Here is a 22,497-nt window from a genome sequence, read left to right on the forward strand (position 1 = left end):
ACTGCAGTTTCCTTCAAGACTACTCAACATGACTTTAGTCTTCTGTATATTATTTTTTAAACCAACCACACCGATCTGCCTGCATAATGACAATGCACTGCAATTCATCCCCTGAGTTTACAACAGCCTGGGCTCCACACAGCCTAAAATTCTCGAGTAGCATCAGCTAGCAGCAGAGAAGCAATTTGAGAGTGCGCAGTTTCTCAACACCTTCACTCTTGGTGTGGTGTAACCGTCAAGACTCGGAAACATCGCCTGCGCGGCGCTGTTGGTGAGAAATCAGTCAGTATCCTTCGGTTTGAATTCGGTTTTCGTGATCTGGTTGGGAGCCCGGTCATTCAGTTCGCGCTTTAAGTCAAGACGTGGGAGGGAAACACTGATCGGCAGACAAGTGCGTGCGGTGCGGTTTGCAAAGACCGTTACACGCGAACCGCAGTCGGATATACTCACAACGGAGCTGGGAGCACCCGCGATTGGATGCATAGATCAAGCGTAAAAGCTTCGCTTCCAGACGAACCTTGGGCTTCTTCGCCCGCGGAAAATAAACTTCACCATGTAGAAACAGAAGTGATTTATACAAACAACCGCAGCGGTGAAGAATTCCGTATTGGAATTATTCGCCCGAAAACAAACGGAACGAACTCAGAGTAAACAAAATAAAACGTCGCACAGCTTTAAGAGGAAACGAAAATGAATAAGCACGCAATAAGTCCGGCATACGTAGCGAATTTACGCGCTCCCGTTGCACCAGGCTGGCAACGATGACACTTAAATTTTGCTGTGGCCGAATACAACGAGGAGAGCTGGCGGCAAGTCAACGCACGTGGCACGCCTCACTGCATTAACTTCTTTAGAGAGTAGTTCGGGAGGCGGCCAACTTGTTCGAAACGCTGTCGCGAAGACCTCGGGATGCCGGCCGCTAGCCCAGCGCGACTAGTGCGGCCGGAATGGTGCCGCCCAGCTCGGCCAGCTTCTCGGCGAAGAGGGTCCGCACGCTCTGCTCGACGGCGCGTCGGATCTCCTCCTCGAAGACGGTGGTGAGGACCACGGAGAGCGTGTTGGCCACGCCGCCCAGCGGGCCCAGCCCCTGCACCGTGACGCGCACGCCCTGCAGCCGATGCACCGAAAACTTCTGCAGCTCGGGCTTGCCGCCGGGCCTCCTGCAAACGCGGCCCCGAAATAAGGGTGAGCGGCATCGGAACAGCTGTATGTACGACCACTCGCGGCCGTTGTGTGGGGTGCACTTGTACAGTCGTCCGCAGACCTGTCTAGAGCGCTCCAACTCCGTGCCATCTGCGCTGCGCAGCGTGTAGAGCGACGTCTCGCGCCGGCGCCTCGTTCGAGATAGCGCATCTCTGAGTATGGTCTGAGCATCAGGCATGCACTATCTCGAATCAGGCGCTGCCACTAGACGTCGCTCTGTGCGCTGCGCAGCGCAGGTGGCACGGAGTTCGAGCGCTCTTGACAGGTCCGTGGATGACTGCACGCACGCAGCTGCGCAGACAGGCGTCTTTTGTAAGGACCGATGCATCAGGGAGGTTTTCCGGAGTGTCCAGCGTCGATGTAGTATACAAAGCGCGTCGGCGAAGCCAGTAATGTCTAGAAATCTGAGGTATAAAGGTGGCGTGTGAGGCGTAGTAATACCAGTCGTGGCGACGTCAGAAAACAATTGAATCTTAAATCAGGTGAGCTGGTTAACTCAATTGTAATCGTGAGCTACTACAGTTAGACGCCTGGTTATAATCACAGATTCGCAGTTAGCAATAGCTATATGGGTTTCTATAATTTTGAAAACGTGATTCTGCTCGCCGCTGTGGCGCGAAGAACTCTGGCCATATGGGCGTGTCAAACCGAAACCGTATGGCCGAGAAGGTATGCAGCCACATCCTCAAGCAATCGTGACTTTTCTGTGAACGTGTCACGCGACCGCTGTCTCAGCCGAGCTACTGCTCCTGTCCACCTCTGGCGGTAAGGAGAGCCTTTGAGATTCCAAAAACTGATTTGGCTATTCTAACACCCAATTATAAATTTATTGTTACAGTGAGGCGGCAAACTGAAATAGTAGAAAGTTAATTATTAGCATTAAGTTATTTCTTGTAACACAATTATGTTTTCTAGCGTCCTTCGCCAATGGTATAGTATGCTGCAAGAATGACCTTCATACCGCGAAAAGCATACTTTTAAACATTGCTAATAGCCCTTGCGCAAAAAAAAAACCCAGCATCATGAAACATTACAAATGGGCTTCCTGCAACATGTGGTATGCCTGCCAGTAGAACAATATCTGACGTAATCAGTGCAGGATTACGCCATCATACTGAAGATCGGTTGACATCCATAACCACCATTATATAGCATATGTAGCAAATATATAGTCTGTTGTAGAAGCTTTTCTCGCTACCTTAAATAAACAAATAACAGCACTAACTTATAAGTGGGACAGTTCTACTGCCATCGAACCTAGCTTATGGCGTCGCTCGAATCTCGGACTTGGGAGACGGGTTGATCGGCGGCTCCTGCTTATGTGGCCTCTTCGCTGATCAACCACGTGATGCCGTTTCCAGGGATATCTTAAAGTCCGGAAAAGGGGGTAAAGGACGGGGGGGGGGGGGGGGGGCGTGAAGTATTAACGTGTGCGTGCTTACGAGCAAAGCTGGAACGTCGCGTGTGAGCGCCAGGGGGGTACAGAAGGCCTGCCCGTCGAGCGAGCAGTCAGTCGCCTCTCCTGTGCCGAGCGCATCGCAGGTCTGGTCAGCCTAACAACCTAGCTTATTTTTCCTTTTCCGCTTTTGGGCCGTGCGGTTCGGCTGGAATGGGGAAAGATGCAGTCGGTTACGTGCGCTAAGGCTGACAAAGGCAGACTACTAGTTTTATGTGTTCTGGCACTGTCTGCTGACAGAAAAATGGTGCCCAGCAAACTTAACTTCATGCATCCGTAGCTACGACGTTATTCGACCTCGCTTATGAAAATCACGCATAAACACCGTGATAAAGAAAGTTATTAGCATACAGTAACAATGGGGCTCTGTTTGGCAAGGGTATACCATCAAACTTTGTCTTTAGTTGCAGCGGATCACGTCAAAATTGGCGTCTCTGCCAAGTTTTCTGTGGGCTCAGAAAATGGGGCGGGGAGGGACGACGCGTACTTCAAGGCAGAAAATATGGCTGAATAGTAGAAGGGTTTCCTTTAAACACTGTTATTCTAGTGCCGCCGTAAAACTTATAGCATATTCAATTGCGTGAGCACAACGTTCACGGCTGCGTAGTCACTGTGGCCTTGTAATTTTTCTCTAAGCTGAATGTTTCCGCGGTAAGATTTTGCAACAGTATTGAGGTTCAGTTAAACCGCTTGCCGGCTTCAATTAGGACCTCTTTGTTCAGTCGTCCACGGTTTCTCCACGCTTTGGTGTTGCTTAAGGGGACAAAAGTAATATTCCCGATTAGGTTTTCACCAGCCACGGCATTGGTTTCCAGTCGGAATGTTCGAACATAATCTCTAATGAAGTGCCGTTTTATGCAGCGTTTACCGGCACTTATGCACAAAGATTTCCCCTCGGTTATTTTAGGATGACACCCGTTTAAAAAAATAAAGCTGCTCGTGACGACGACAGGTCCTTGGCCCTCAGCTAGCCGGTCACAGCAGTATACTAAATTAATATTTATTTGTTCCACTGCACTCAACAAGTCAATAAGACAACAAAATTCTTGCTGTTGCAATTTGATCCTGATATTGGCTTTTTGTTTAAATAACAATGAAAGATTTAACACCGCAAGGATGAAGGATGAAGGATTTAACACCTAGTTGCGCATGGCGGAGGAACAGTGGGTAGCAGTCATGGATGTGGGCTGAGCTTCACAGCGGACTGATGCTGTATGCGACTTGAACATATCTTTCGGTTAAGTGAGAGTTGCTCTGCTCACACAGACTGTGGTCATGCAGAAAGCACAACCTGTGAGAATTGGATGAAGATGTGTACGCAGAGAGAGTAGCACTCACTGGACGGCCTCGACGATGATCTGCATGTTGTTGACGTCGCACACGATGGTGACGTCCCGGCTGAAGGCCATGAGCTTCACCTCACCCCGGTAGGTGGCCCTTACGGGGCCGGCGCCCAGGTCCACGCGCATGTCCACTCCATTGGCGCCAACGGTGACGTGGCAGTCACCAGTCCTGCGTCACGAGAGGGGGAGCACATGCCACATGCACTCATAGTCCCCCACGCGTGAATAGTCGTCAGGGCTGCGTCTCAAGATATAATACGAACTCCAGATGCATTCCTGCAGTCCTGCCCTCAGCGTTCTTGGGCGATGCTATGGGCCAGCGACGTAAATACTGCTTTCCGACAACGGTTGTAATTTTGCAGCGAGAGCTGACCATAAAACGTTGGTGCTTCGGCGTAGACGTCCGCATACCGTAGGGTGAAGGTTGAAGGAGCAAGGGGAGTAAGAGGGTAGAAGGGGTAGGAGGGAAAGACGGGACAACGTTTGCTGCTGTGTCCACCCCTTTCTCCTCATTTCACTGTGGGGTGAGGGGTGTAATAGGGGTGAGCGGGCTAGGAGAGTTTGAAGCACGGCGACACAACAGGGTGTGGAGTGCCGCAGCGCAGGGACGAGAGTGCGAGAGGAGAGCGAGAGATCTGGCAGCTGCGGCGCAGCGCAGCGGCAGACACGGTGGGAGACGATGAGGCGCTGCGAGACGACACAAGAATTCCCCCATTAGGTATCACAGTGAGAATATTGGAAAGTTTTTGTCATCTATTTTTAACGTTATGTGCGTGTAATTTGAAGCGGAAGCTGCACTCGACGCTGTGCGTACTTCAGATCAGCCAGTTTAGTTAGTGGCAATGGCGGTCGTCTCCTGTTTCGACAATCCTTTACTGCTGCACATTTTATTTGCTACGTCTATGGAACTTGCCAAACTAAAGGTGACCCCACTGTTTTTGTGGTGAACGGGACGATGGTGTTAGAGCAAAGCGTTCATGTAAACGCGGTGTTTATAGGACATGCTAAGGCGAATGCACCAAGAAGATGGGCTGAATGAGTGGCGCGTTCCTTCCTGAATTGTTCCTTCGCTTTCATAGCGATGTGAACACAAAACCCGTGAAGTAAGCGGCTGGTCCGCTCTTGCGGGCTGCCGACTGCTAGACGGCCAGCCGATGACGACAATTTCTATTCTGGGCACGAATGCTATAGTCTGGGATGACCATTCCGTTCTTTACAAGAATGAACCCAGGAAAGCTCGAATTGTCCCTGTTCGATTTTGACTGTTGTTCAAAGGTAACTATTGGTGCTATGTGGTGCACTTCCACACATGAGCACCAGCACGATAGAACCTTACTGGATTAATGACAAAGGCGAATAATAATTAACAGAATGGCGCCGGTAGTGGTGAATGGTAGTTTTTACAACGTACAAAAAGGCAGATACTCATAGTGTCCGTGTGTCGAATACCCATTGCAGCAGCAATGCCCAGCAGAGGTTAATTGCGCGAGACCGACTGAGATGCTAATCAACAAAAGTGCGACACACAAGTGTGCGGGTACAACGCCGGTACACATGAAAGTGGAATACAGGAAAACATTTCATGGAACTGGTGAATATAGACACTTAAGCAGCTGTAATGACCACACAAGATACGCAGTCGAATTCATTCATCTAAAACACAATTACACCGCTGCAAATAGCAGCACAGGCAAGGGTATTTCATTCAAGTGCCGGGGCAAAAGGGCAAAGCACCGGTGCTCATCTGCGGATTTTCTTCTATTTCGAAGCACTTAGTTTAGCCTTTCATTGCATGTATTGCTGTGTTTGTGCATTTTCGTAAACTGCCCTCAACAGGAATGATTCCTAAATACACGTATGCCGCATATTCTAAAGACGTTACTGCTTCCCCATGTTTTAGCGCTGAAGAAGGGCTCCACTATAGACCGCTGACGCAGTTTTACAGCTTTCCCACGAGGCTAGGTAAACCGGCGTGTCGACAACTGTACTTAGTGAGCAAAATCGCAAGCCGAATTCATGGGCGACGAACGTTGGCGACGATGAGCACCGTAGGTTCGTTTCCGATCACTCGAGTTGCTATTTGCGTGTGCCGCTTAAATATTTTGCTACGAAACCTTCTTATAGGAGAGCTAACGTAATGATTACGTAATTATTACGTAAAAAATGCTGGGGGCGCGGCTACTAAGAGCTTGCAGGGATTATACAGACAAGCACGTTTTGCCCTTCGCTTGGCGTGACTGTCGATGGCGGTAGTGCATGTATTCCTGCGTACAAGAAAAAGAAAAACGTCTGATGTTATCCTAATGCTATTCTAGAACAAATCGGACTTGTGAGCTTGTCATACCAACGCCAAGAAATATTCGTGGGACGTAATTAAACGTGGGTTTCGTGAGTGACGAGTAACCGCTCCAGTAGCGAGTAATGAGGTCTCTACTCGAAACCTCACGATGTTATGTGTGTTAGTTGGTGGCCCCTTACGTCTTGCTGCCGCAGGGGCTAATTGGTTAGGTTAAGCCGAAGGCTTCTTGAGCCCTAAATACTGTCTTGAAGAAGTTCTTGCATCACAAGAAGCATTGCGTGAGACATCCCCCCGAAGTAAATTCAGCTAATGGCGCAGTACCGATATCTCAAAAGTGATTGTCGTGCTATTGTGATAAACTGCGGTCATCGTTGACTGCCTGTTGTGTTAGTTAGGAATCAATTAATCAAATGGGTGCGCGCAAACATAGCAGCGGTGGTCCCGCACCTGTGCATGGTGGAGAGCCCGGTGAGGCGTCCGTTGTAGAGTCCCGCCTCGGCGTCCACCTTGACGATGAACTTGGTCTCGAAGTGGCGCGTCGTGTTTGGCACCGTGAGCGGGTCCACGGCCCCCGACGCGGTGATGGCCTTGAGCACCTGGTCGAACAGGTAGTTGACCACGGCGCCGTACAGGCCCGGCGACGGGGTGGCCTCGGTCACGCCCTCCAGCGACGGGTAGAGGCCTGCGAGTCCCGGCCGTCGTTTATACACATGCGCGTGCACAGCGCCCTATAGCGTTTATAAAACTTGACAACCACCCTCAGCACATGTCCCTGGCTTTTCGTCCGCCTATTCGGGCCAGCTCCATCATCTCAACCCCCTCATTGCGCATGCGTACAATCTATGGGGGGGGGGGGGGGGGGGGGGGGGGGAGAGCTTCTTGTCCTCTGTAACTACCCGCTAAGTTCAGGTTCGTGAGAATCTGGAGAGCAGTAACACGTCTGTGCGCATTTCATTCTACCTGATCAGCGTTCATCAAGGCACACACAACACACACAGCATGAGATGTGCTCAGTGATTTAAGGTTGAAGAATATACCTGAATTATAACGTTCGCACCATTTAAATCGCTCGACGGAAGATGGCAAGACAGATGCTGCCCGTATTTTCTTTACCACAAATTTTCGTTTCATTAGCAGCCGATTCGCCATTGCAAATAAAAAAAACTATCGCTCAAACAACTCATCACAGCCTTCTTATTCGCGCAGTTTCATTGTTGCCGATTAGCGCCCGCAGATAATTACGACTGTCAGCGGTGGTGGTATTGGGGTGAAAGTCGTCATGAGTCGCAAACCACATGATGCCACAAGCTCGTCTCCCGCCCCAAATCTGTGGCGCCACAGGTTTATGCCAGGGGACGAGTGAGTGGCGTCATGTCATACGTTGACACAGATTTGTACCCCTATCTTCATGGGACAATGAGCCGTCTTAAATGTCAGAGGGACTCACTCTGAGCAGTTGCAGCCACGCAGACGCAGCAGAGGACGACGGCCGACAGGCTCCTCATCTTGACTCTCTGCGATCAAGAAGTGAGGTGCGCACTTTCGCACATGCAAGGTGCACGGGATTTCTTGATACCTCGGGGAATTCCACAAAATATCACTTCTCTTGCTATCACTTTGGGCAGAAAGCTGGACAAGTTGGTTGTGATCCTTAGTATAACAACGCGGAAAACGGGGACAAACGAAAAACCAGACCACCTCGTTTGCCCTCGTTTTCCACGCTGTTATAATATGTCACTTTGGGCTTTCTCCAAAAAACTGACAAGGGCAAACAAGAGAAAACGACAACTGTATCGCATCCCGGACTTCCACAGCAGCGGTAAATACAGAGGCACATCGTGGATGACATGATCACATATTTGGCACATTATCCTGAGCAATGCGCTGTTGCTTGTGTGCACAGGCCGTTGCCCAGGCTGATGTACTATAGTTTTAGATGCCTTTGAAAACCGTGCTCGCCACTACTTTCCACGCGTCCTTTTCGTAAAAGGGAGTGCCGATAGACGACAGCTTACTCCTTTTATACTCTCATATTGGCGTATTCGTGTTTAAAGTGTGGTCATGGTTCTCTCGTGACTGACACGCTGACTACAAGCGATTGGCACTGTGAGCTTAGCTCACTGTATTTTGCCATCACCTGTCATATGCACACTCTTCCTTTCTGTATATTACTTTTCCCATCTCGCGTAGTGAGAACTTACGGCCAGAGATTGTTACTCCAACTGACCTCTGCATCCATCCACATGTAGAAGCTTTTCTCTCTCTGTTTCTGACCAGCCGCTGCACTGCCCACAGGCCACTACTCCATGCAGATAATCCATAACAGCGCGACAGACGGGACAGAGAAGAGAGGACACAACACACAGCGCTCTGTGTTGTGTCCTCTCTTCTCTGTCCCGTCTGTCGCGCTGTTATGGATCATCGTGCGCACCAACTCGCCCAACAAATGGTATTGTCGTACTCCATGCAGCCCACTCAGAGGCCACTTGCGCCATTGTGTGGGCTACTGGCTCCACTCAGAACATTAATTGTTCCAACACCCTTATAAGGTGCGAGTGCGCCCACAGCCTTTATGTCGACCTCGAGTGCATGGCAACGCTCATCTCAGAATATAACCGACCCCTATATATAGCCTTCACTGATTACGAGGATGCATTTGACTCAGTGGAAACCCTAGCAGTCGTGCAGGCATTGCGGAATCAGGGTGTAGAGTCTTTTGTGAATATACTGGAAGATATATATATATATATATATATATATATATATATATATATATATATATATATATATATATATATATATATATATATATATATATATATAGCAACTGCACAGGTGCCATAGTAATTTATAAAGACAACAATAAAATTCCAATAAGGAAGAGTGTCAGGCAGGAAGACACGATCTCGCCAATCTCGCCGCATGTTTACAGGAGGTATTTCGAGGAGTGGGCTCAGAACGGTTGAGGATAAGACTTAATAGAGAAAGTAATCTGCGATTCTATGATGCCATTGCCTTGCTAAGTCACTCAGAAGATGAACTCCAGTATTATCAATGATAGGCAGAGCAGAACGGGGCGCCTAAAAATTACCATGCAGAAAAATAAAGTAATGTTCAACAGTCTGGCAAGGTAATAGCAGTTCACAGTTGGTAGCGAGATGCTGGAAGTGATAAGGGAATGCGTCTACTTGGGGCAGGTAGTGACAGCTGATCCGGATCATGAGAGGTAAATGACTAGGAGAATGGGGTGGAATGCATATGGCAGGTTCTCTCATATCATTAACATTGGCAGTTTATCAATATCCCCCAAGAGGAAAGTGTACAACAGCTCTTTCTGATGCTCACCTACAGGGCAGAAACGTTGAAGCTAACGAAAAGTGTTCAGATTAAGTTACGGACAACGCAGCGAGCTATGAAAAGACGAATGAGAGGTGTAACGTTAAGAGACCGGAAACGTGTGAGGGAACAAATGCGAGCTAATGACATCCTAGTCGGAATCACGATGAAGAAATGGGCTTGGGCAGGGCGTGTAATGGGAAGGCAAGGTAACATCTGGTCCTTAAGGGCCACATCAGTCAAGCAACAAGCTAATAAAAAAATGTATCTAAAAAAGCACAGTCAGCAGAATATACGTCTACAGACGTGTCACTAACACAGCGCTCGGACAACTTTCTGATATAATAAGACTCTAGAAGGAGCCTATAGCCTTATCATTACCGCTGTTGCAAGAATCATGGTCTTCTCAAATCTTGCCCTGCACCTGCTATCACACGAAGCAAGATTCCGCACGAGATTCACATTAGTATCTTTATTTTCTAATTCAGTAGAGCAAGTTCTTGGGCTAGTTGGTATTCTTGATTCAAGCTCATAGTTTTTCAGCGCAACGGCACACAGCCAAAGAAAAGAAGGAAGAGAAGAAGGACGGAACACTGCGCTGACTGACAACTGTTTATTCAGAGACGCACACACAACTTGAAGGGACTATGCAATGAATAAAAAGTCACTTGTCGATGTTTTCAATGCTTAGAAATGATGCTAAGAAGCATTCACACCAAGTATGAGTCTTCGAAATTGAGCCAGCAATTTACTATGAATTTTTAAAAAGCGTGTTTTTTTTTTAAATTCGCGGGCCGATTGATGTGCTTGTAGTGACCGATTTTGAAACTAAAATCGTGAAAAAAGATGTCACGATACCCATGACGTCCCCAGGCCACCACACGCGGTCATAACTTGGAGCCACGGCAGCCACAACGTCACGGGCACACTTCCGGTAGCCGTTGTAAGGATTCTGGCGACAGCCCGTCTGGTTCAGCTGCGTAGTCGGCCCGGAACGCCTGCAGCCGGGGTCACTGCACGGCGATAGGCATCTTGGTTCTCACGGCCGGTCCCCGCTTGGTTTATTAGATTCGAGACGGAGGATTCTGCTGCCGTTTGTAAACAACATTGTTCCCGGAAGATCGACCGTGCAGTACGGAGGCAGGTAGCGACCGCCAAAACCCAGCAGGGGCGGCTCACCCCTACAACTGTGCCTGCTCGCCGGCGCCTCGCCCATTCGGACTTCCCGGAAGTCGTGTCCGGCTTGACAGCGTGAGAACTGTCGTTCGGACGCGAAGACAAGGCTCTCTCTGGTGGGGGCGATGGTCCAGAGGCACCCTCTCTCTGCGACGAGGCATGTGACGGGGGCGTGTCCCTATGTGAAGTGGTGTGTGTGTGCGTGCGTGTGTGCGTGTGTGCGTGCGTGCGTGTGCGCGTGCGTGCGTGCGTGCGCGTGTGCGTGTGTATGTGCGTGCGCGTGTGTGCGTGTGTGTGTGTACGACAGCGCAAGTTAGGCCACGTCCAACCTGGCGAAGACCTCCTCGAACCTGGGGAATCCTAGGGACCGGACCCTTTTTAAACCGGACGACGAGTGCCGTGAGGAGGAATCCTCGATCAACCTCATATCTTCTCAGATCCTCCCACCTTCCCCCATCACCCTCCGATGGGTTCCTAAATTTTGTAAATAATGTAAAAATAAACCCCCTGTACAGTTTCCTTCATAACCAAGTCCAACAACGTCATTCGGAGAAGGGACCTGCGGTGCTGAAAGAGTCAGCTCACTCAAGGACCCCTCATCTCCAACACCTTGCAAATCGTCTGCTCGTGCCGCCGCGCGACCCTCTCGGGCAAGCGCGAGCCAGGTCACTGCCTTCGCGCATATGGTTTTAACTTTCCCCTGCCGCCTCCTTCTGTCGGGAGTTCCGGAGCCACTCGCACGGCTCTTCGTGCGCACGCATAGGGCTCGATGCCCATCGCGGCCGTAAGAGCGAGCAGTCGCATCTAGAGGTCCGGGTTCATTACTGCTAACTACAACAGACGACACGCAAGAAACCCGACGCGCGCCGCAATCACGCCGCCGACGCTGCTGCTGGGGTGCTAGGAGCGACAACCGGAAGTTGTAAAAGGAACGTCAGCGGAGGACGTATTCATGGGCGGGGCCCACTCCCAGAGCTGTTTTCTTTATTTCTGTCTGGTGCCCCGCGTGTACGAGTTGAGGGGGGAGAGGGGCGTAGTTTTTAATCGTTTATATCTTCATTGTTATTGATGCTAGCTTAAAGATTTTTGCGTTGGGGTGACGAGTGATGAGATGCCTATCTCTCGTCTGCTGTACGTAATCTCAATTAATTTATTGCATAGTGCCTTTAAATACACTCAAACCAGCGCAGTCGCACACCGTGAAAGGAAAAAAGAAATAAAAGGAAAAAAGAATCGCATCACATCTTTATCGCAAAAACTTTGCAAGGAACGACTTTTATGCATTTTACAAAACGACTAAAGTATCGCTGACACATTCTGACCCAGCTCTTTGAATATAGAATGCCTCTAACATTTCACGGGTTGTTTTTAATTTCCTTCTACTCAGAGTCCTCACTCCCGGAAACATCGATGTGCAATCCTTGCAAGTTCTTGCATGCTCCCGTAGCCGGTCATTAATACAGCGGCTAGTTTGGCCAACGCATGAAGTCCCACATGAGAGGGGGATGCAGCTATCCAGAGGGGGATGTTGATTGACTGATGTGCTTTTCTGCCTGCTCTACGCTCATGCTTGCCGTTCTCTTCTTATATGCCTTGTACGACAGCATGAATAAACAGGTGGCACACAGGAAACACGAACACACCTATGTGGGAGTAAAAAGGGAGTAAAATGTCCTCCAGCGCATTTCCTGCTGTAAAAGGGAGTGCACTAAACGACAGTTTACTCCGTTTTTACTCCTTTGTGTTAAGAGTGTAGTTAGCGCTTGTGAACGTCTTATGTGTCCTGTCTTCTGTCCCTCGTCCATTTTTTTGCGCTTCCTTCTTCACAACATGCATCACCAACTAGCCCGGCAGCTTGCTCTCCTGACGAGGAAGTCTTCCTTGGTTTGGAGGGTATTCGACCACCGCAGCTCGGGCGCTGCGCTGACCGGGGTATAGTTTCCTCTAAAGAAACGCAGATATGGGCTGCTGCCCTTCTGCAACTGAATAAATCGGACACAAGGACGGCGCTGTTTCTATGAGAGCACGAGAGAAATAGGTGAATGCGCTATATGACAATGAAAACAATGAATACACTGACTTCCCTCATTGTTCGACTTGATGCAGAATGAAAAAGAAAAACAAATTGAAGACGGCGTATGCAATTTTCTGTACTTCAAAAGAGAGAACATACCTCATAGCCAAAGACGGTATTGGCAGCGCATGCAAATTCGGAGGCTAACTATATAGAGAATGCTAGGGTTATGCGTGCCGCTTTATACATGCTTTACGATTCCCTGTGTAATCACTGTTAATCCATTTGTGTCCTCTATGTTAGACTGCGAAATGGCTAGGCGGACTCTCTTTGCAAGGACTACAGTACACTGTGGTGTGCAGTGATGCTATTCACTGAGTTCAGCATTTAGCTCTAAGAATTTTTCAGGGCGCGGCAATTTGTCTAATGAAGCGCGACCCAAAATGTGGTAGTGCCAAGAGCCGTTGTTGCCGCTGGTAGCTACCAGAACGTAAAAATTTACGGTGCGAGTTTGAATTACCTTTCAGTCCGTGAAGGCGAGCATCGCAACCATACCTAAGACTTTGTGCCCCCCTTTATGGATGTCATTCATGTTCGTGCTAAAAAAGCTAAGGTGGTTTGGTTTATAGGGTTCAAGGTCCCGAAGTTACCCAGGCTATGAGGGTGCCGCAGTGGGAGGCTGTGAATAATTTCGACCACCCGGGTTCTTTAACGTGCACTGACATTGCACAGAACACGGGCCTCAAGCATTTCGCCTCCATCTAAATGCGACCGCCGAGGCCGGGATCGAACCCGCCTCTTTCGGGTCAGGATCCGAGCACTATAACCACTGAGTCACCGCGGCGGCTTTAAAAAGCTAGAAAAGACTGACAGGGCAGGGACTTTTGCTTGGAATCTTCGAAGTGAAAGAATGAGCCTTTTTGCGATACTGGAGCCGACCTCATGTGGCCGTGAAGCCCCGACTTAGAGGAAAATTCAGTGAAAGCGACACAGTGTTTAAGTGCACCAAGCAGCAGCGCCACAATAAAAGTCAGCCTGAAATGTAGCGCCGATGCTTTGCCTTATGAGCTGAGAGCCTTTCTCTAGGACATGTATGTATACGTACACAAAGTTCACACGCACCGTTGATGCAGTATATGCTGATCGCCCCCTACGTCACGTCATAGCTCAAGCAGTGTTGCGCCGCCTCAAGCGAAGGCCGTCGCTCGTGTCACCCATCAGGAACCGACGGTGACCTTCGAGGCCATCGCAGCTTCTAGCAGGGCATCCTCGATAGACGCGAAGCACCGATCCGTGCACCCATTCATTCGCTGGCAGGAAACTTACCTCTGCGCCAAGTCTCGTCTACGGGAGTCGCTGCAGAAGAATAGAGACTCCACTCGCGTGTAGCACCCTTACGTGTCCCAGACTGGTTCTCGGCGCACGAGACGTGTACACCGCGTGTGGGCTCTTCGGAACGTATACACGCGCTCGGTTCGGGGCAAATGACGCACGCTGGGGCTGGGCTCGATGTCGGCCGCATACCGCGTGCCACGCGCCAACAAAAGGTGTGTCGCAACACATCCCTAAGTGAAGTTGTCTTAGCGTGAGACAAAAGCGCGACTACCATACGCAACCGGTGAAGCGCGAAGATGGCGCTTTTTAATCTACGCGCGTACCGTCCATCCCACACGCATACCTTCCTGCCGCGCGAGCGGGGACTAATTGGCCAGCCGAGTCATTTATTTTGGGTTCTTTTCATTTAACTTTTTTTATTGTTGCAGAACTACGCCTATGCGAAGTGCTTTGTTCGCATTCAGTGCGGGCAGCGACGTTGCATGCACAACCGAATGTAGTTGTCTTTTTTTTTTTTGCCGGCCTATAGCCTCGGTTTTCTTGGGGTATCACGTTTTCTCCTCCTCGCTGCTCTTTGCCAGTCTGAGATCCTGTTGCCAACCTATTACTGCGTTTCCCTTTCCTGCGCTAGTGTTTGTTCGTCTCCAAATTTCAGTACTCGTGCTTCATGGGCTCCGCACAAGGAAATTCTGCTCCCTGGTTGCGGTTTCCTTTATGAAAACATAGCTTGTGCGCGCTGCTTTTATTTTCATTTTTATGTGGCGACGTAAAAGGCTAGCAAGAGAAGAATGTCATCGCGCACATTTAGTACATCTCAAAGCTATTCAGAAACACTGCAACACTGCGCAAGGGGAGGAACACAGCAAACAGTAATGTATATATCGCACCAACAAAGCGTCGATGCACGAGTAGCCGTGCGGGTCCTTTTGGCAACAGCACTAACTCAATGCACGCTTCGCACAGCCAGCATTCGCGATACTTGCGGAATATGCGCTTCTCTTCAATGTGTCGGAAAGTGCATGCGACGCGTGCTCTGTTTGTTACTAGATGTACCTTGCTCTGATGCAATCGCTTGCTCCCATACTTAAACTTTTGTACGGTGCTGAATCTCTCGCCGCAGTGCTGGTCAACCGCCAAAATCAGTGCACATGGTCAGCACAATGCAACTCGCAAATTTTCAAACTCAGCTTTGGAAGTGATCGGGACGTTTCCCGCAAGCTCTGCAGACCCTTCAGTGGAAATATTCTCCGCAGTGGCCGGTTATGCTCTTCCATCCTGTTGCTGACTCCTGAAAGCCGTATTCCATAATTACCATCGTTCCTAAATGATGCCCCCGACATTCTAGTCCGGCAATTCTTATGCGGGTCCTGACGTCATCAGTCACTGATGTTTAACTAGCGCTGTTATTTCTGAGAAGTGAAAAGACTCGAAGCTTTTTGTCTTGCTGTTCTGTTCATGTATGCTTTTAATTAATCGGCCAGTCGTTGTCCTGCGGCCGGTGTGCTCCACCTGTGCTGCATATCGAAACTATCGAATTTAATTACCTTCAACCGACGCACCTATCCCAACAACACGCACTGTGCATGTGTGATTCTTCTGCTGTGACATATTCTGACAGATGTGAGTATTGGCAGCCTGTACAAGATCTTCAGATGGGTGGAGAACACACCGTCGGAGGTGCATGTTTGTGCTGTATTCCCCAGCCTTTTACTTATTGCCCCATCGGGTGCCGGGAACCACTGCAAACAGAAGGGCTCAGAGTTTATATGCATTGGCGAGAACGCGTATCGCCTCCGAAAAGTTCGAGGTTACAACCGCGTGCGTGACAAAGCTAGCTTGGCACTTTTAATTTTTTTTAACGCGATAGCGTTAAGGGCTCCGTGTCACAGAAAATCGACGCCGTCATTGTCGGCGTCGTTGGCTTCAGCGAAAAATCCCGAGAAAACCAAAGAATAAATAAAATTCAGAAAGAGGTGAAAGAATGTTCAGATTGACGCGAAATTTCTCAGAGAGGTTCCAGAAAGAAAGGGGAAACAATGAAGACGAAGAGAAAATCGGGTTAATACCGCAGCGGTGGCCTAGTCGTTTGAGCATCCGCCTCGCATGCTGGAGGTGCGGGATTCGAACCCCAGTGCCGCCAGGTACCCACCGGTGATACAATAGGTACAAGCTTTCCCCTGCCTGGTGTTCGGCTTCTTTAGGGCAAAATGCTTGGGAAATGGGTCTTCGACCTCACCTTCAGTAGAAAAAAAAATTAGCAGTGCTTAGCTCGGCTATCTCAGGATATACATAGCGTGAGCCACGCTGAGCCGCTGAGCATCAAATGCCGCTGAGCAGCAATTTCGCTTTCCCCATCGCTATACCACACTGGCAAACGCCCCGCTATATGTATACCCCCCCTGATACCTCTGCGCATGCGCACAAAGTGAGAGGCGCTATCAAGCGGCTCCGGCGCAGCGTCAGACTTGGCTACTGCGCAACGGAGGCGCACAGCTAGGGGCACGCGCCGGCGCCAGTGCATCTGCCCGGCTGACTTCAATCCTCTAAAATGCGCAGACCGGCGAGGCGCGTGCGGCGGCTGTGGCTCCTTAAGCCCCTTGATATCAAGGGGCTTTAGCGGCTCCGGCGCGCCAGCTGTGCGCCGTGTGACGTCACTGCTCCTCGCGCATGCGCAGCCAGGCTCTCCAGGAGCCACGCGAAACTGCTCAACCTCGGCCAGTGTAGCTCGCGCTATAAAACCTTCTGCCGTGGAGTTTTTTGGCCACAGGTGCCCTTGCGCCATAATAATTCATCATCATCATAGAAATTCGGCTTAATTTGAGTTTTGGCGGAAATCGAGCCCAGGACCTTCGGATTGCGAGACGAACACGCTACCTATAGACCACGAAGGCTCGGTGGTTCAAGCTGAAAAAAAAGTAGGACGTAGTGAATGCGATGTGTTTGTTCCCTTAGTTTGGTTGGTTTATGGTTTTTGGGTGTTTTACGTCCCAAAGCTACTCAGGCTATGGGGACACCGTAGTGAAGGGCTCTGGAAATTTCGACCACCTGGTGTTCTTTAACGTGCACTGACATCGTACAGTACACTGGCCTCAAGAATTTCGCCTCCATGGAAATTCGACCCCCGCAGTCGATATCGAACCCGCGTCATTCGAGTCAGCAGCCGAGCGCCATAACCACTGAGCCACCACGGCGGCATTCTCTTTCACTTAGTCAAGTGTCTTCGTACATGAGTAATTATGAGTATGCTTCAGATGAAAGGAGTCACAGTGTCTCACTGCCAGTGTAAAGCTTTAGCTTACCGTTATCGCGCCATGAAGGAATTAACTATGCACGAGCGCGGCGAACGTGCACAGCTAGCTGTCTGTGATATCGCGGTGACGGTATGCTGATTTTCCAAGTGTCAAACCTACAATTTTTTATTTTACTTCGATAAGTGCTGTAGCACAGCGTCGTCGTGCGACGTGAACCCGCTCTTTTGGGGGCATCCTGAATCCGACATGAGCTCTTACTCAAGCACGTTATCTCTCTATGACTGATGCCAAAGAGAGCATGCCTAAGTTGCCGTTCCACTCTGCTACGATGACGCATGCCGTGGTCTGAACCTGCGTCCATTTATCACGCATCACGCAAGGAGCCGAGGTTTGTGCTCACATCTACACTCTCGCGGTAACTCGGTGAAGCTAGCTGGGTTTCCGGAGTGCAATATCTGAATGTGATACGAGCGCTGCACCCCGACGTCTGGGAGCACTACAGACATAAATCACTTCCCAAGAAGCCCCATAGCAACTCTAACTTTTCTGCTCTGGCATACGGCTTCCAGTTTGTCAAGCCTCGATAACGCGAAGCTCGAGAGGCTCCGAGCGAAGCCATAAACACGAGCTCTCTGCTACGTGTCTCTGCCAAGGGCAATTACAGCTGCCATGGCCAGCATCTCTCTCAAAGCCCGAGGACTCTCGTGTATGCGATGCAGTCCAAGCGCCGCGGAAAACACCTAATTTTCAGCTAATCAAGCATTTCCCTAAGAGAAAACCAATACCTCAAGAGCCTGACAGCTTCGAGAAAATACACGAATTGAGTCGATTGATCAGCGAGCATTCATATCTCCTTGAAGCGCTCCTGTCTCCTTGCATTCATGGGCGAGAAGACTGTCATTTGGTAATCGCTCTAAGCAGTCTCCGCGCTAAAATCTTAAGTGCCGACATCTATCACGTGGTTCGGATAGCAGTCACGTTGAGTTCATTCACAGCCACCACTCCTCCCATGTACGGCACTCTTAACCCGTGTACTGGAAGATATTAAGCTTCGCTTAGGGATATTAGGCTTCGCTCATTATCAGTGCTCTTACGAAGACTTCGCAATTAGTAGTCTTCCTTCACCTTTCTTGTAAATGATAATCCCTGATTTAGAACGGTAAATGTGGCAAGTTAGGAGAAGTTCGTCAATGAAAGGATTTTTACGCTGCCTTAGAACTGAGAGGCAGACGAAAGAACGAACGACACAAGCGCTTGTGTAGTCAATTATTCCTGTCCCGTTTCTTTGAGAGGGTACATGACATATAACCCTTTTTGTAGAAAAATATCGCTGTTAAAAATATTTCGAGGATGTCACTGCTTCAACCATTCTTTTGAGTAAAACTTAAGACTGATGTGTTGAGAATACAATGAGAATACACGCGTAGCAGGCACTGTTAAATCAAGGTTGGACTTGGTGCTCCTATTCGGGCGGATCGACAGCTACGAAGTAAATGTCGAAGAGGGTGTGTCGGACCACAAGCTCGTTTTTGTACAGATAACTACACAGCCTGGATTCCAAAAGTTACAAGAGAGTGTCATTCATGTACCTGATTTTGACAAAGCGGATCGTACAAGTATTATCGGCCACTTATATTTTTCCTTGGACAGTTTTAAAGAAGATGGTGATATCAGTGTCATGTGGTTAAGGTTCAAGGACATTGTCTTCCACTGTGTTAGCACATAGAATTATAGAAGAAATTACAGTTTAATCTCTCGTTTATCAGGCCTTTTACGACAGATGCTGAGAACCAAAACAAAAAATTATAATGGAACATTCATTTATTACATCAAATCCTCTACCCATCGATTTTGGCGTCGCTTGTCGCAGAAGGATAACAATTCTTACAGCATTATAATCCACGATCAGGTGACTGCCGATTCTTCGGTGATTGCGACCGCTCATAATAAGTTTTTCAGTCATGTTTACAGGCCCAGCAATGAACACTATGTCATCGGATTTGCCGTCTCAAATACAAGAATCAACAATTTCCGAAATTGAATTAACGTATGAAGGAGCGTTATCTTTGTGCTAAATATAAACGAAAAAATGTATGTCGGATCGGACAGCATGTCAAGGGAATTTTTACGCGGGTATTCGGAATGGGTAATCCATTATCTGATCATTATATTTAAACCTTCACTTGTACAGAAACGGGTCCCAAATGACTGTCTTATTGCTAAAGTGGTCCCAGTACACAAATCTGGAAACCGCCAGACAGTTGAAAATTGCAGGCCAATCTCTTTAAACGCGTTTGTTACAATCTTCTGGAGCACATAGTTTCGAAGGCGATATATACACATCTTGAATCAACAAAACTTTTTTTTTTTCAAATCAGCAGTCAGCATGCAGCATGCAGATGTAGCTGTCAAAGGCTGATTTCACATTTAATGTGGATCTCTGAGGCTAGATCTCACCGCCATCCACTTCCATGCAGTGACCACGAATTACATAATTGCCTCAGCATCATCATCAGCGCCACAAGTTGGGATCGAATGGCAGGAAAAATAATTTAATTTTCAGTCCCGAATTTTTTTAGCAATGAAGACGTTCTTGTTGTCGAATGAGCGCCGGCAAAGCTACAAAAGGTGAACAGCAGAATTTCGCTAGGAATGAAAATTGGATGGAGTTCTCCTGTGTCCCCTTTAACCCGTTCAGTCATTCGACTCGTCGATACCTATTCCCACTGGGCCGATTCAATGAGCATTTCACTCCAGAGACGCCGAGCCCCAGGCCAGCGGTAAGCTTATGCCCATTGGAAAACCGGCGGCGCTGGGGACCTCCTGCATCCTGTGTAGATGCTCAGAGTACTAGCCCGCCGCGGCGATGCAGGTGTCAACATGCGCTGTAGGTTACAGTTACCAAGATAGACAACATGATAATACCTTATATGGAGGTTCTTTTGGTCAGAGTGCTGCACCAAAGAGCAATGATAACCTCCTGGAGCAAGTTTTCGCTCGCTATTGAATCGTCGCCAAAACCACACTGGTTTGCTTTTGCAGTGGCAGCTGTATAAAAAACTAACTTGTTCCGGAGTAACCACCAGCATCATCGAAGTCGCAACCAATAACTCCTGTGTCCACCTACCTGATAAAGATATTGCTATTCAGCTGGGTCTGAGCCGTAATGCTCGCGCGGGCAGGATGCGAAAACGCTTTCGAGAATGTCACATCTGCGGTCGCGTGAGGGAGATGCGCGTATTGGTGGGTGATCATGTGGGGGTTGTGAGAGGCGGGTGCCCCCTTTGCCATTTCTTCGCCCCTTACTCCATCTCACAAGTCGTTTGCAGCACTTTCACAGCACCCTCGTCCAATAGGGGCTGCAGGAACAAAACAATTAGTCCCTCAAATATCTGAACATTGTTGAAGCATCTTTAAAGATAATTATTGAAGTAATTGAAAAGGCAGTTAAGGAAGGCTAGTGTTTTGGAAATACAGCGAGCGTTTCATTCACTGGCTAAGTTACCGGAGAAAGTCAGAAAAGAAACACCACTGCAGATGCCTGCTGAGAAGTGGTGCGCCGCGAATTGTAATGCATTGCGTTCACATAGTCAGCCGAGTATCCGGCGCGCTGTAGTTGGACACTAGCGGTCTTTCCTTCCCAGTGATGGAGCCACCTGCGCCGGATGACGGCAGCGAAGAGACACATTCACGCAGCGTGCGCAGTCTGGAGAGGCTCAGATTCGCCGCAGCTTCAACGGCGTTGCAAACGACTTGTGAAATGGGGTATAGGCAGGGTGAAAAGCTCTCTGCAAATGTGTTAGCGCTTTCTAGCGAAAAAAAAATCCAATTACTGCGTGTGCCATTCTCTACACAGCAGTTAGCGAAGGCATCGGCGACGCGAGACACAATGCGCACCTATAACCACGCCTCGAAATGAGCACACATGCTCGTTCTTGAATAGATATTGCGTGCTATTTTGTTTCCCGTCTCAACATGCAGTCACCGTGGTGTAGGCATGCCCGAGGAGGCGAACACTCGGCCCGAACTCACGTTCTCGTCACGCTCCGGCACCGTGGCTCCCAAAGGCTGCTTGTGCAGGCGACCGTCCCGCGTCTTCCGCAGGCTCTTCTCCGACGTCCTTCACCGTCGATGCGCCCGGGGATCACGGCGGCGTCGGGAGCATGTGCGACTCTAGTTGGGGGACTGTGACGCTGTCCCGCGAGTTGTGTGCAACGCTGCGAATGAAACGCTACAAGAAAGTCCGTTTCGCTGGTGCGCTCGCTGAAGTAGCCCTGCATCGAGAAACCTTTTTCGGAGAGCACTCTTTCCGCATACGTGTAATGTCGGCATCGAACAACAGGGGAAAAAAAAGCCACGGTTTCGAGATTTTCGCACACGAAATTAAAAAATAGACACGTATACGGTTAGATATATTTTTTTATTTAATTTGGCTGCCACACAGCTGCATCACAACGTATCTTACGCCAGAATGTCAAGCTAGAGACAGAAAGAAAAAAGTAAAGAAAGCAAAGCATCGACGTCGACGGGAGCACATGAACCGGAAGACTACCCGGTGGAAAAGAGAGAGCGCATGCAATTATTTCAAGCGAGGAATAGCTTGATCGGCACGAGAAGAGATAGCACGTGGAGCAGCCACTGGCCGCAGCGTCACAGATGGCTCCGAACGACATCTGCCGCTTGATTGCGAACTGGTCCCGATTAGTCAGGGGCCGAAGAATAAGTAAAAGCGTCCCTTCACCAAAGAAGAAGAGCGCAGGCGGACCGTTCATTTAGATCTGTCTGCTTTCGGAGTCTCTCGGAAGTGCAGCGGCCATGTATGTGGGGCTTACAGCCGTGCACGCAACTTTTCCGGCGCTAAGTGCGGCGGCCGTCTTCGTCTCCAGCGATTGGTCTCTCCCGAGGAGATACGTCGCTGAGCATAGCCCGCCGCTGCAACCCGAGACCCGGCTGGTCTCACGGCCACTTGGCCGATAGTGGGCCCTCCTCTAACACTCCGCTTGACTCGGAGGCGACCCTCTTTGAGCAAAGGGATCTCGCACGCAGAGTCGGCGTATTTGCCATCCGTATCTGGCAGATCCGCG

General features: G+C 49.3%; 1 protein-coding gene across 3 annotated transcripts; it reads right to left on the minus strand.

Moving 5' to 3' along the window:
- Window positions 1–556: 556 nt before the first annotated feature.
- On the minus strand, window positions 557–22,288 carry LOC144124664 (mite allergen Lep d 7-like). 3 transcript variants are annotated; one of them, XM_077657481.1, is made up of 5 exons: window positions 21,446–22,288; window positions 7,749–7,815; window positions 6,749–6,983; window positions 3,998–4,171; window positions 557–1,160 (listed from the first exon to the last, which is right to left on the minus strand). In XM_077657481.1, exons 2-5 carry the CDS (start codon window positions 7,804–7,806, stop codon window positions 920–922), a joined length of 708 nt encoding a protein of 235 aa, XP_077513607.1. In that variant the 5' UTR covers window positions 7,807–7,815; window positions 21,446–22,288; the 3' UTR covers window positions 557–919. The 3 variants fall into 3 exon arrangements, with proteins under 3 accessions (XP_077513607.1, XP_077513608.1, XP_077513606.1); XM_077657482.1 differs by lacking the exon at window positions 21,446–22,288 and adding an exon at window positions 14,154–14,235; XM_077657480.1 differs by lacking the exon at window positions 21,446–22,288 and adding an exon at window positions 10,496–10,645.
- Between the last annotated feature and the right edge of the window lie 209 nt (window positions 22,289–22,497).

The sequence above is a fragment of the Amblyomma americanum genome, chromosome 3, assembly GCF_052857255.1.
Source record: "Amblyomma americanum isolate KBUSLIRL-KWMA chromosome 3, ASM5285725v1, whole genome shotgun sequence".
Lineage (NCBI taxonomy): Eukaryota > Metazoa > Arthropoda > Arachnida > Ixodida > Ixodidae > Amblyomma > Amblyomma americanum.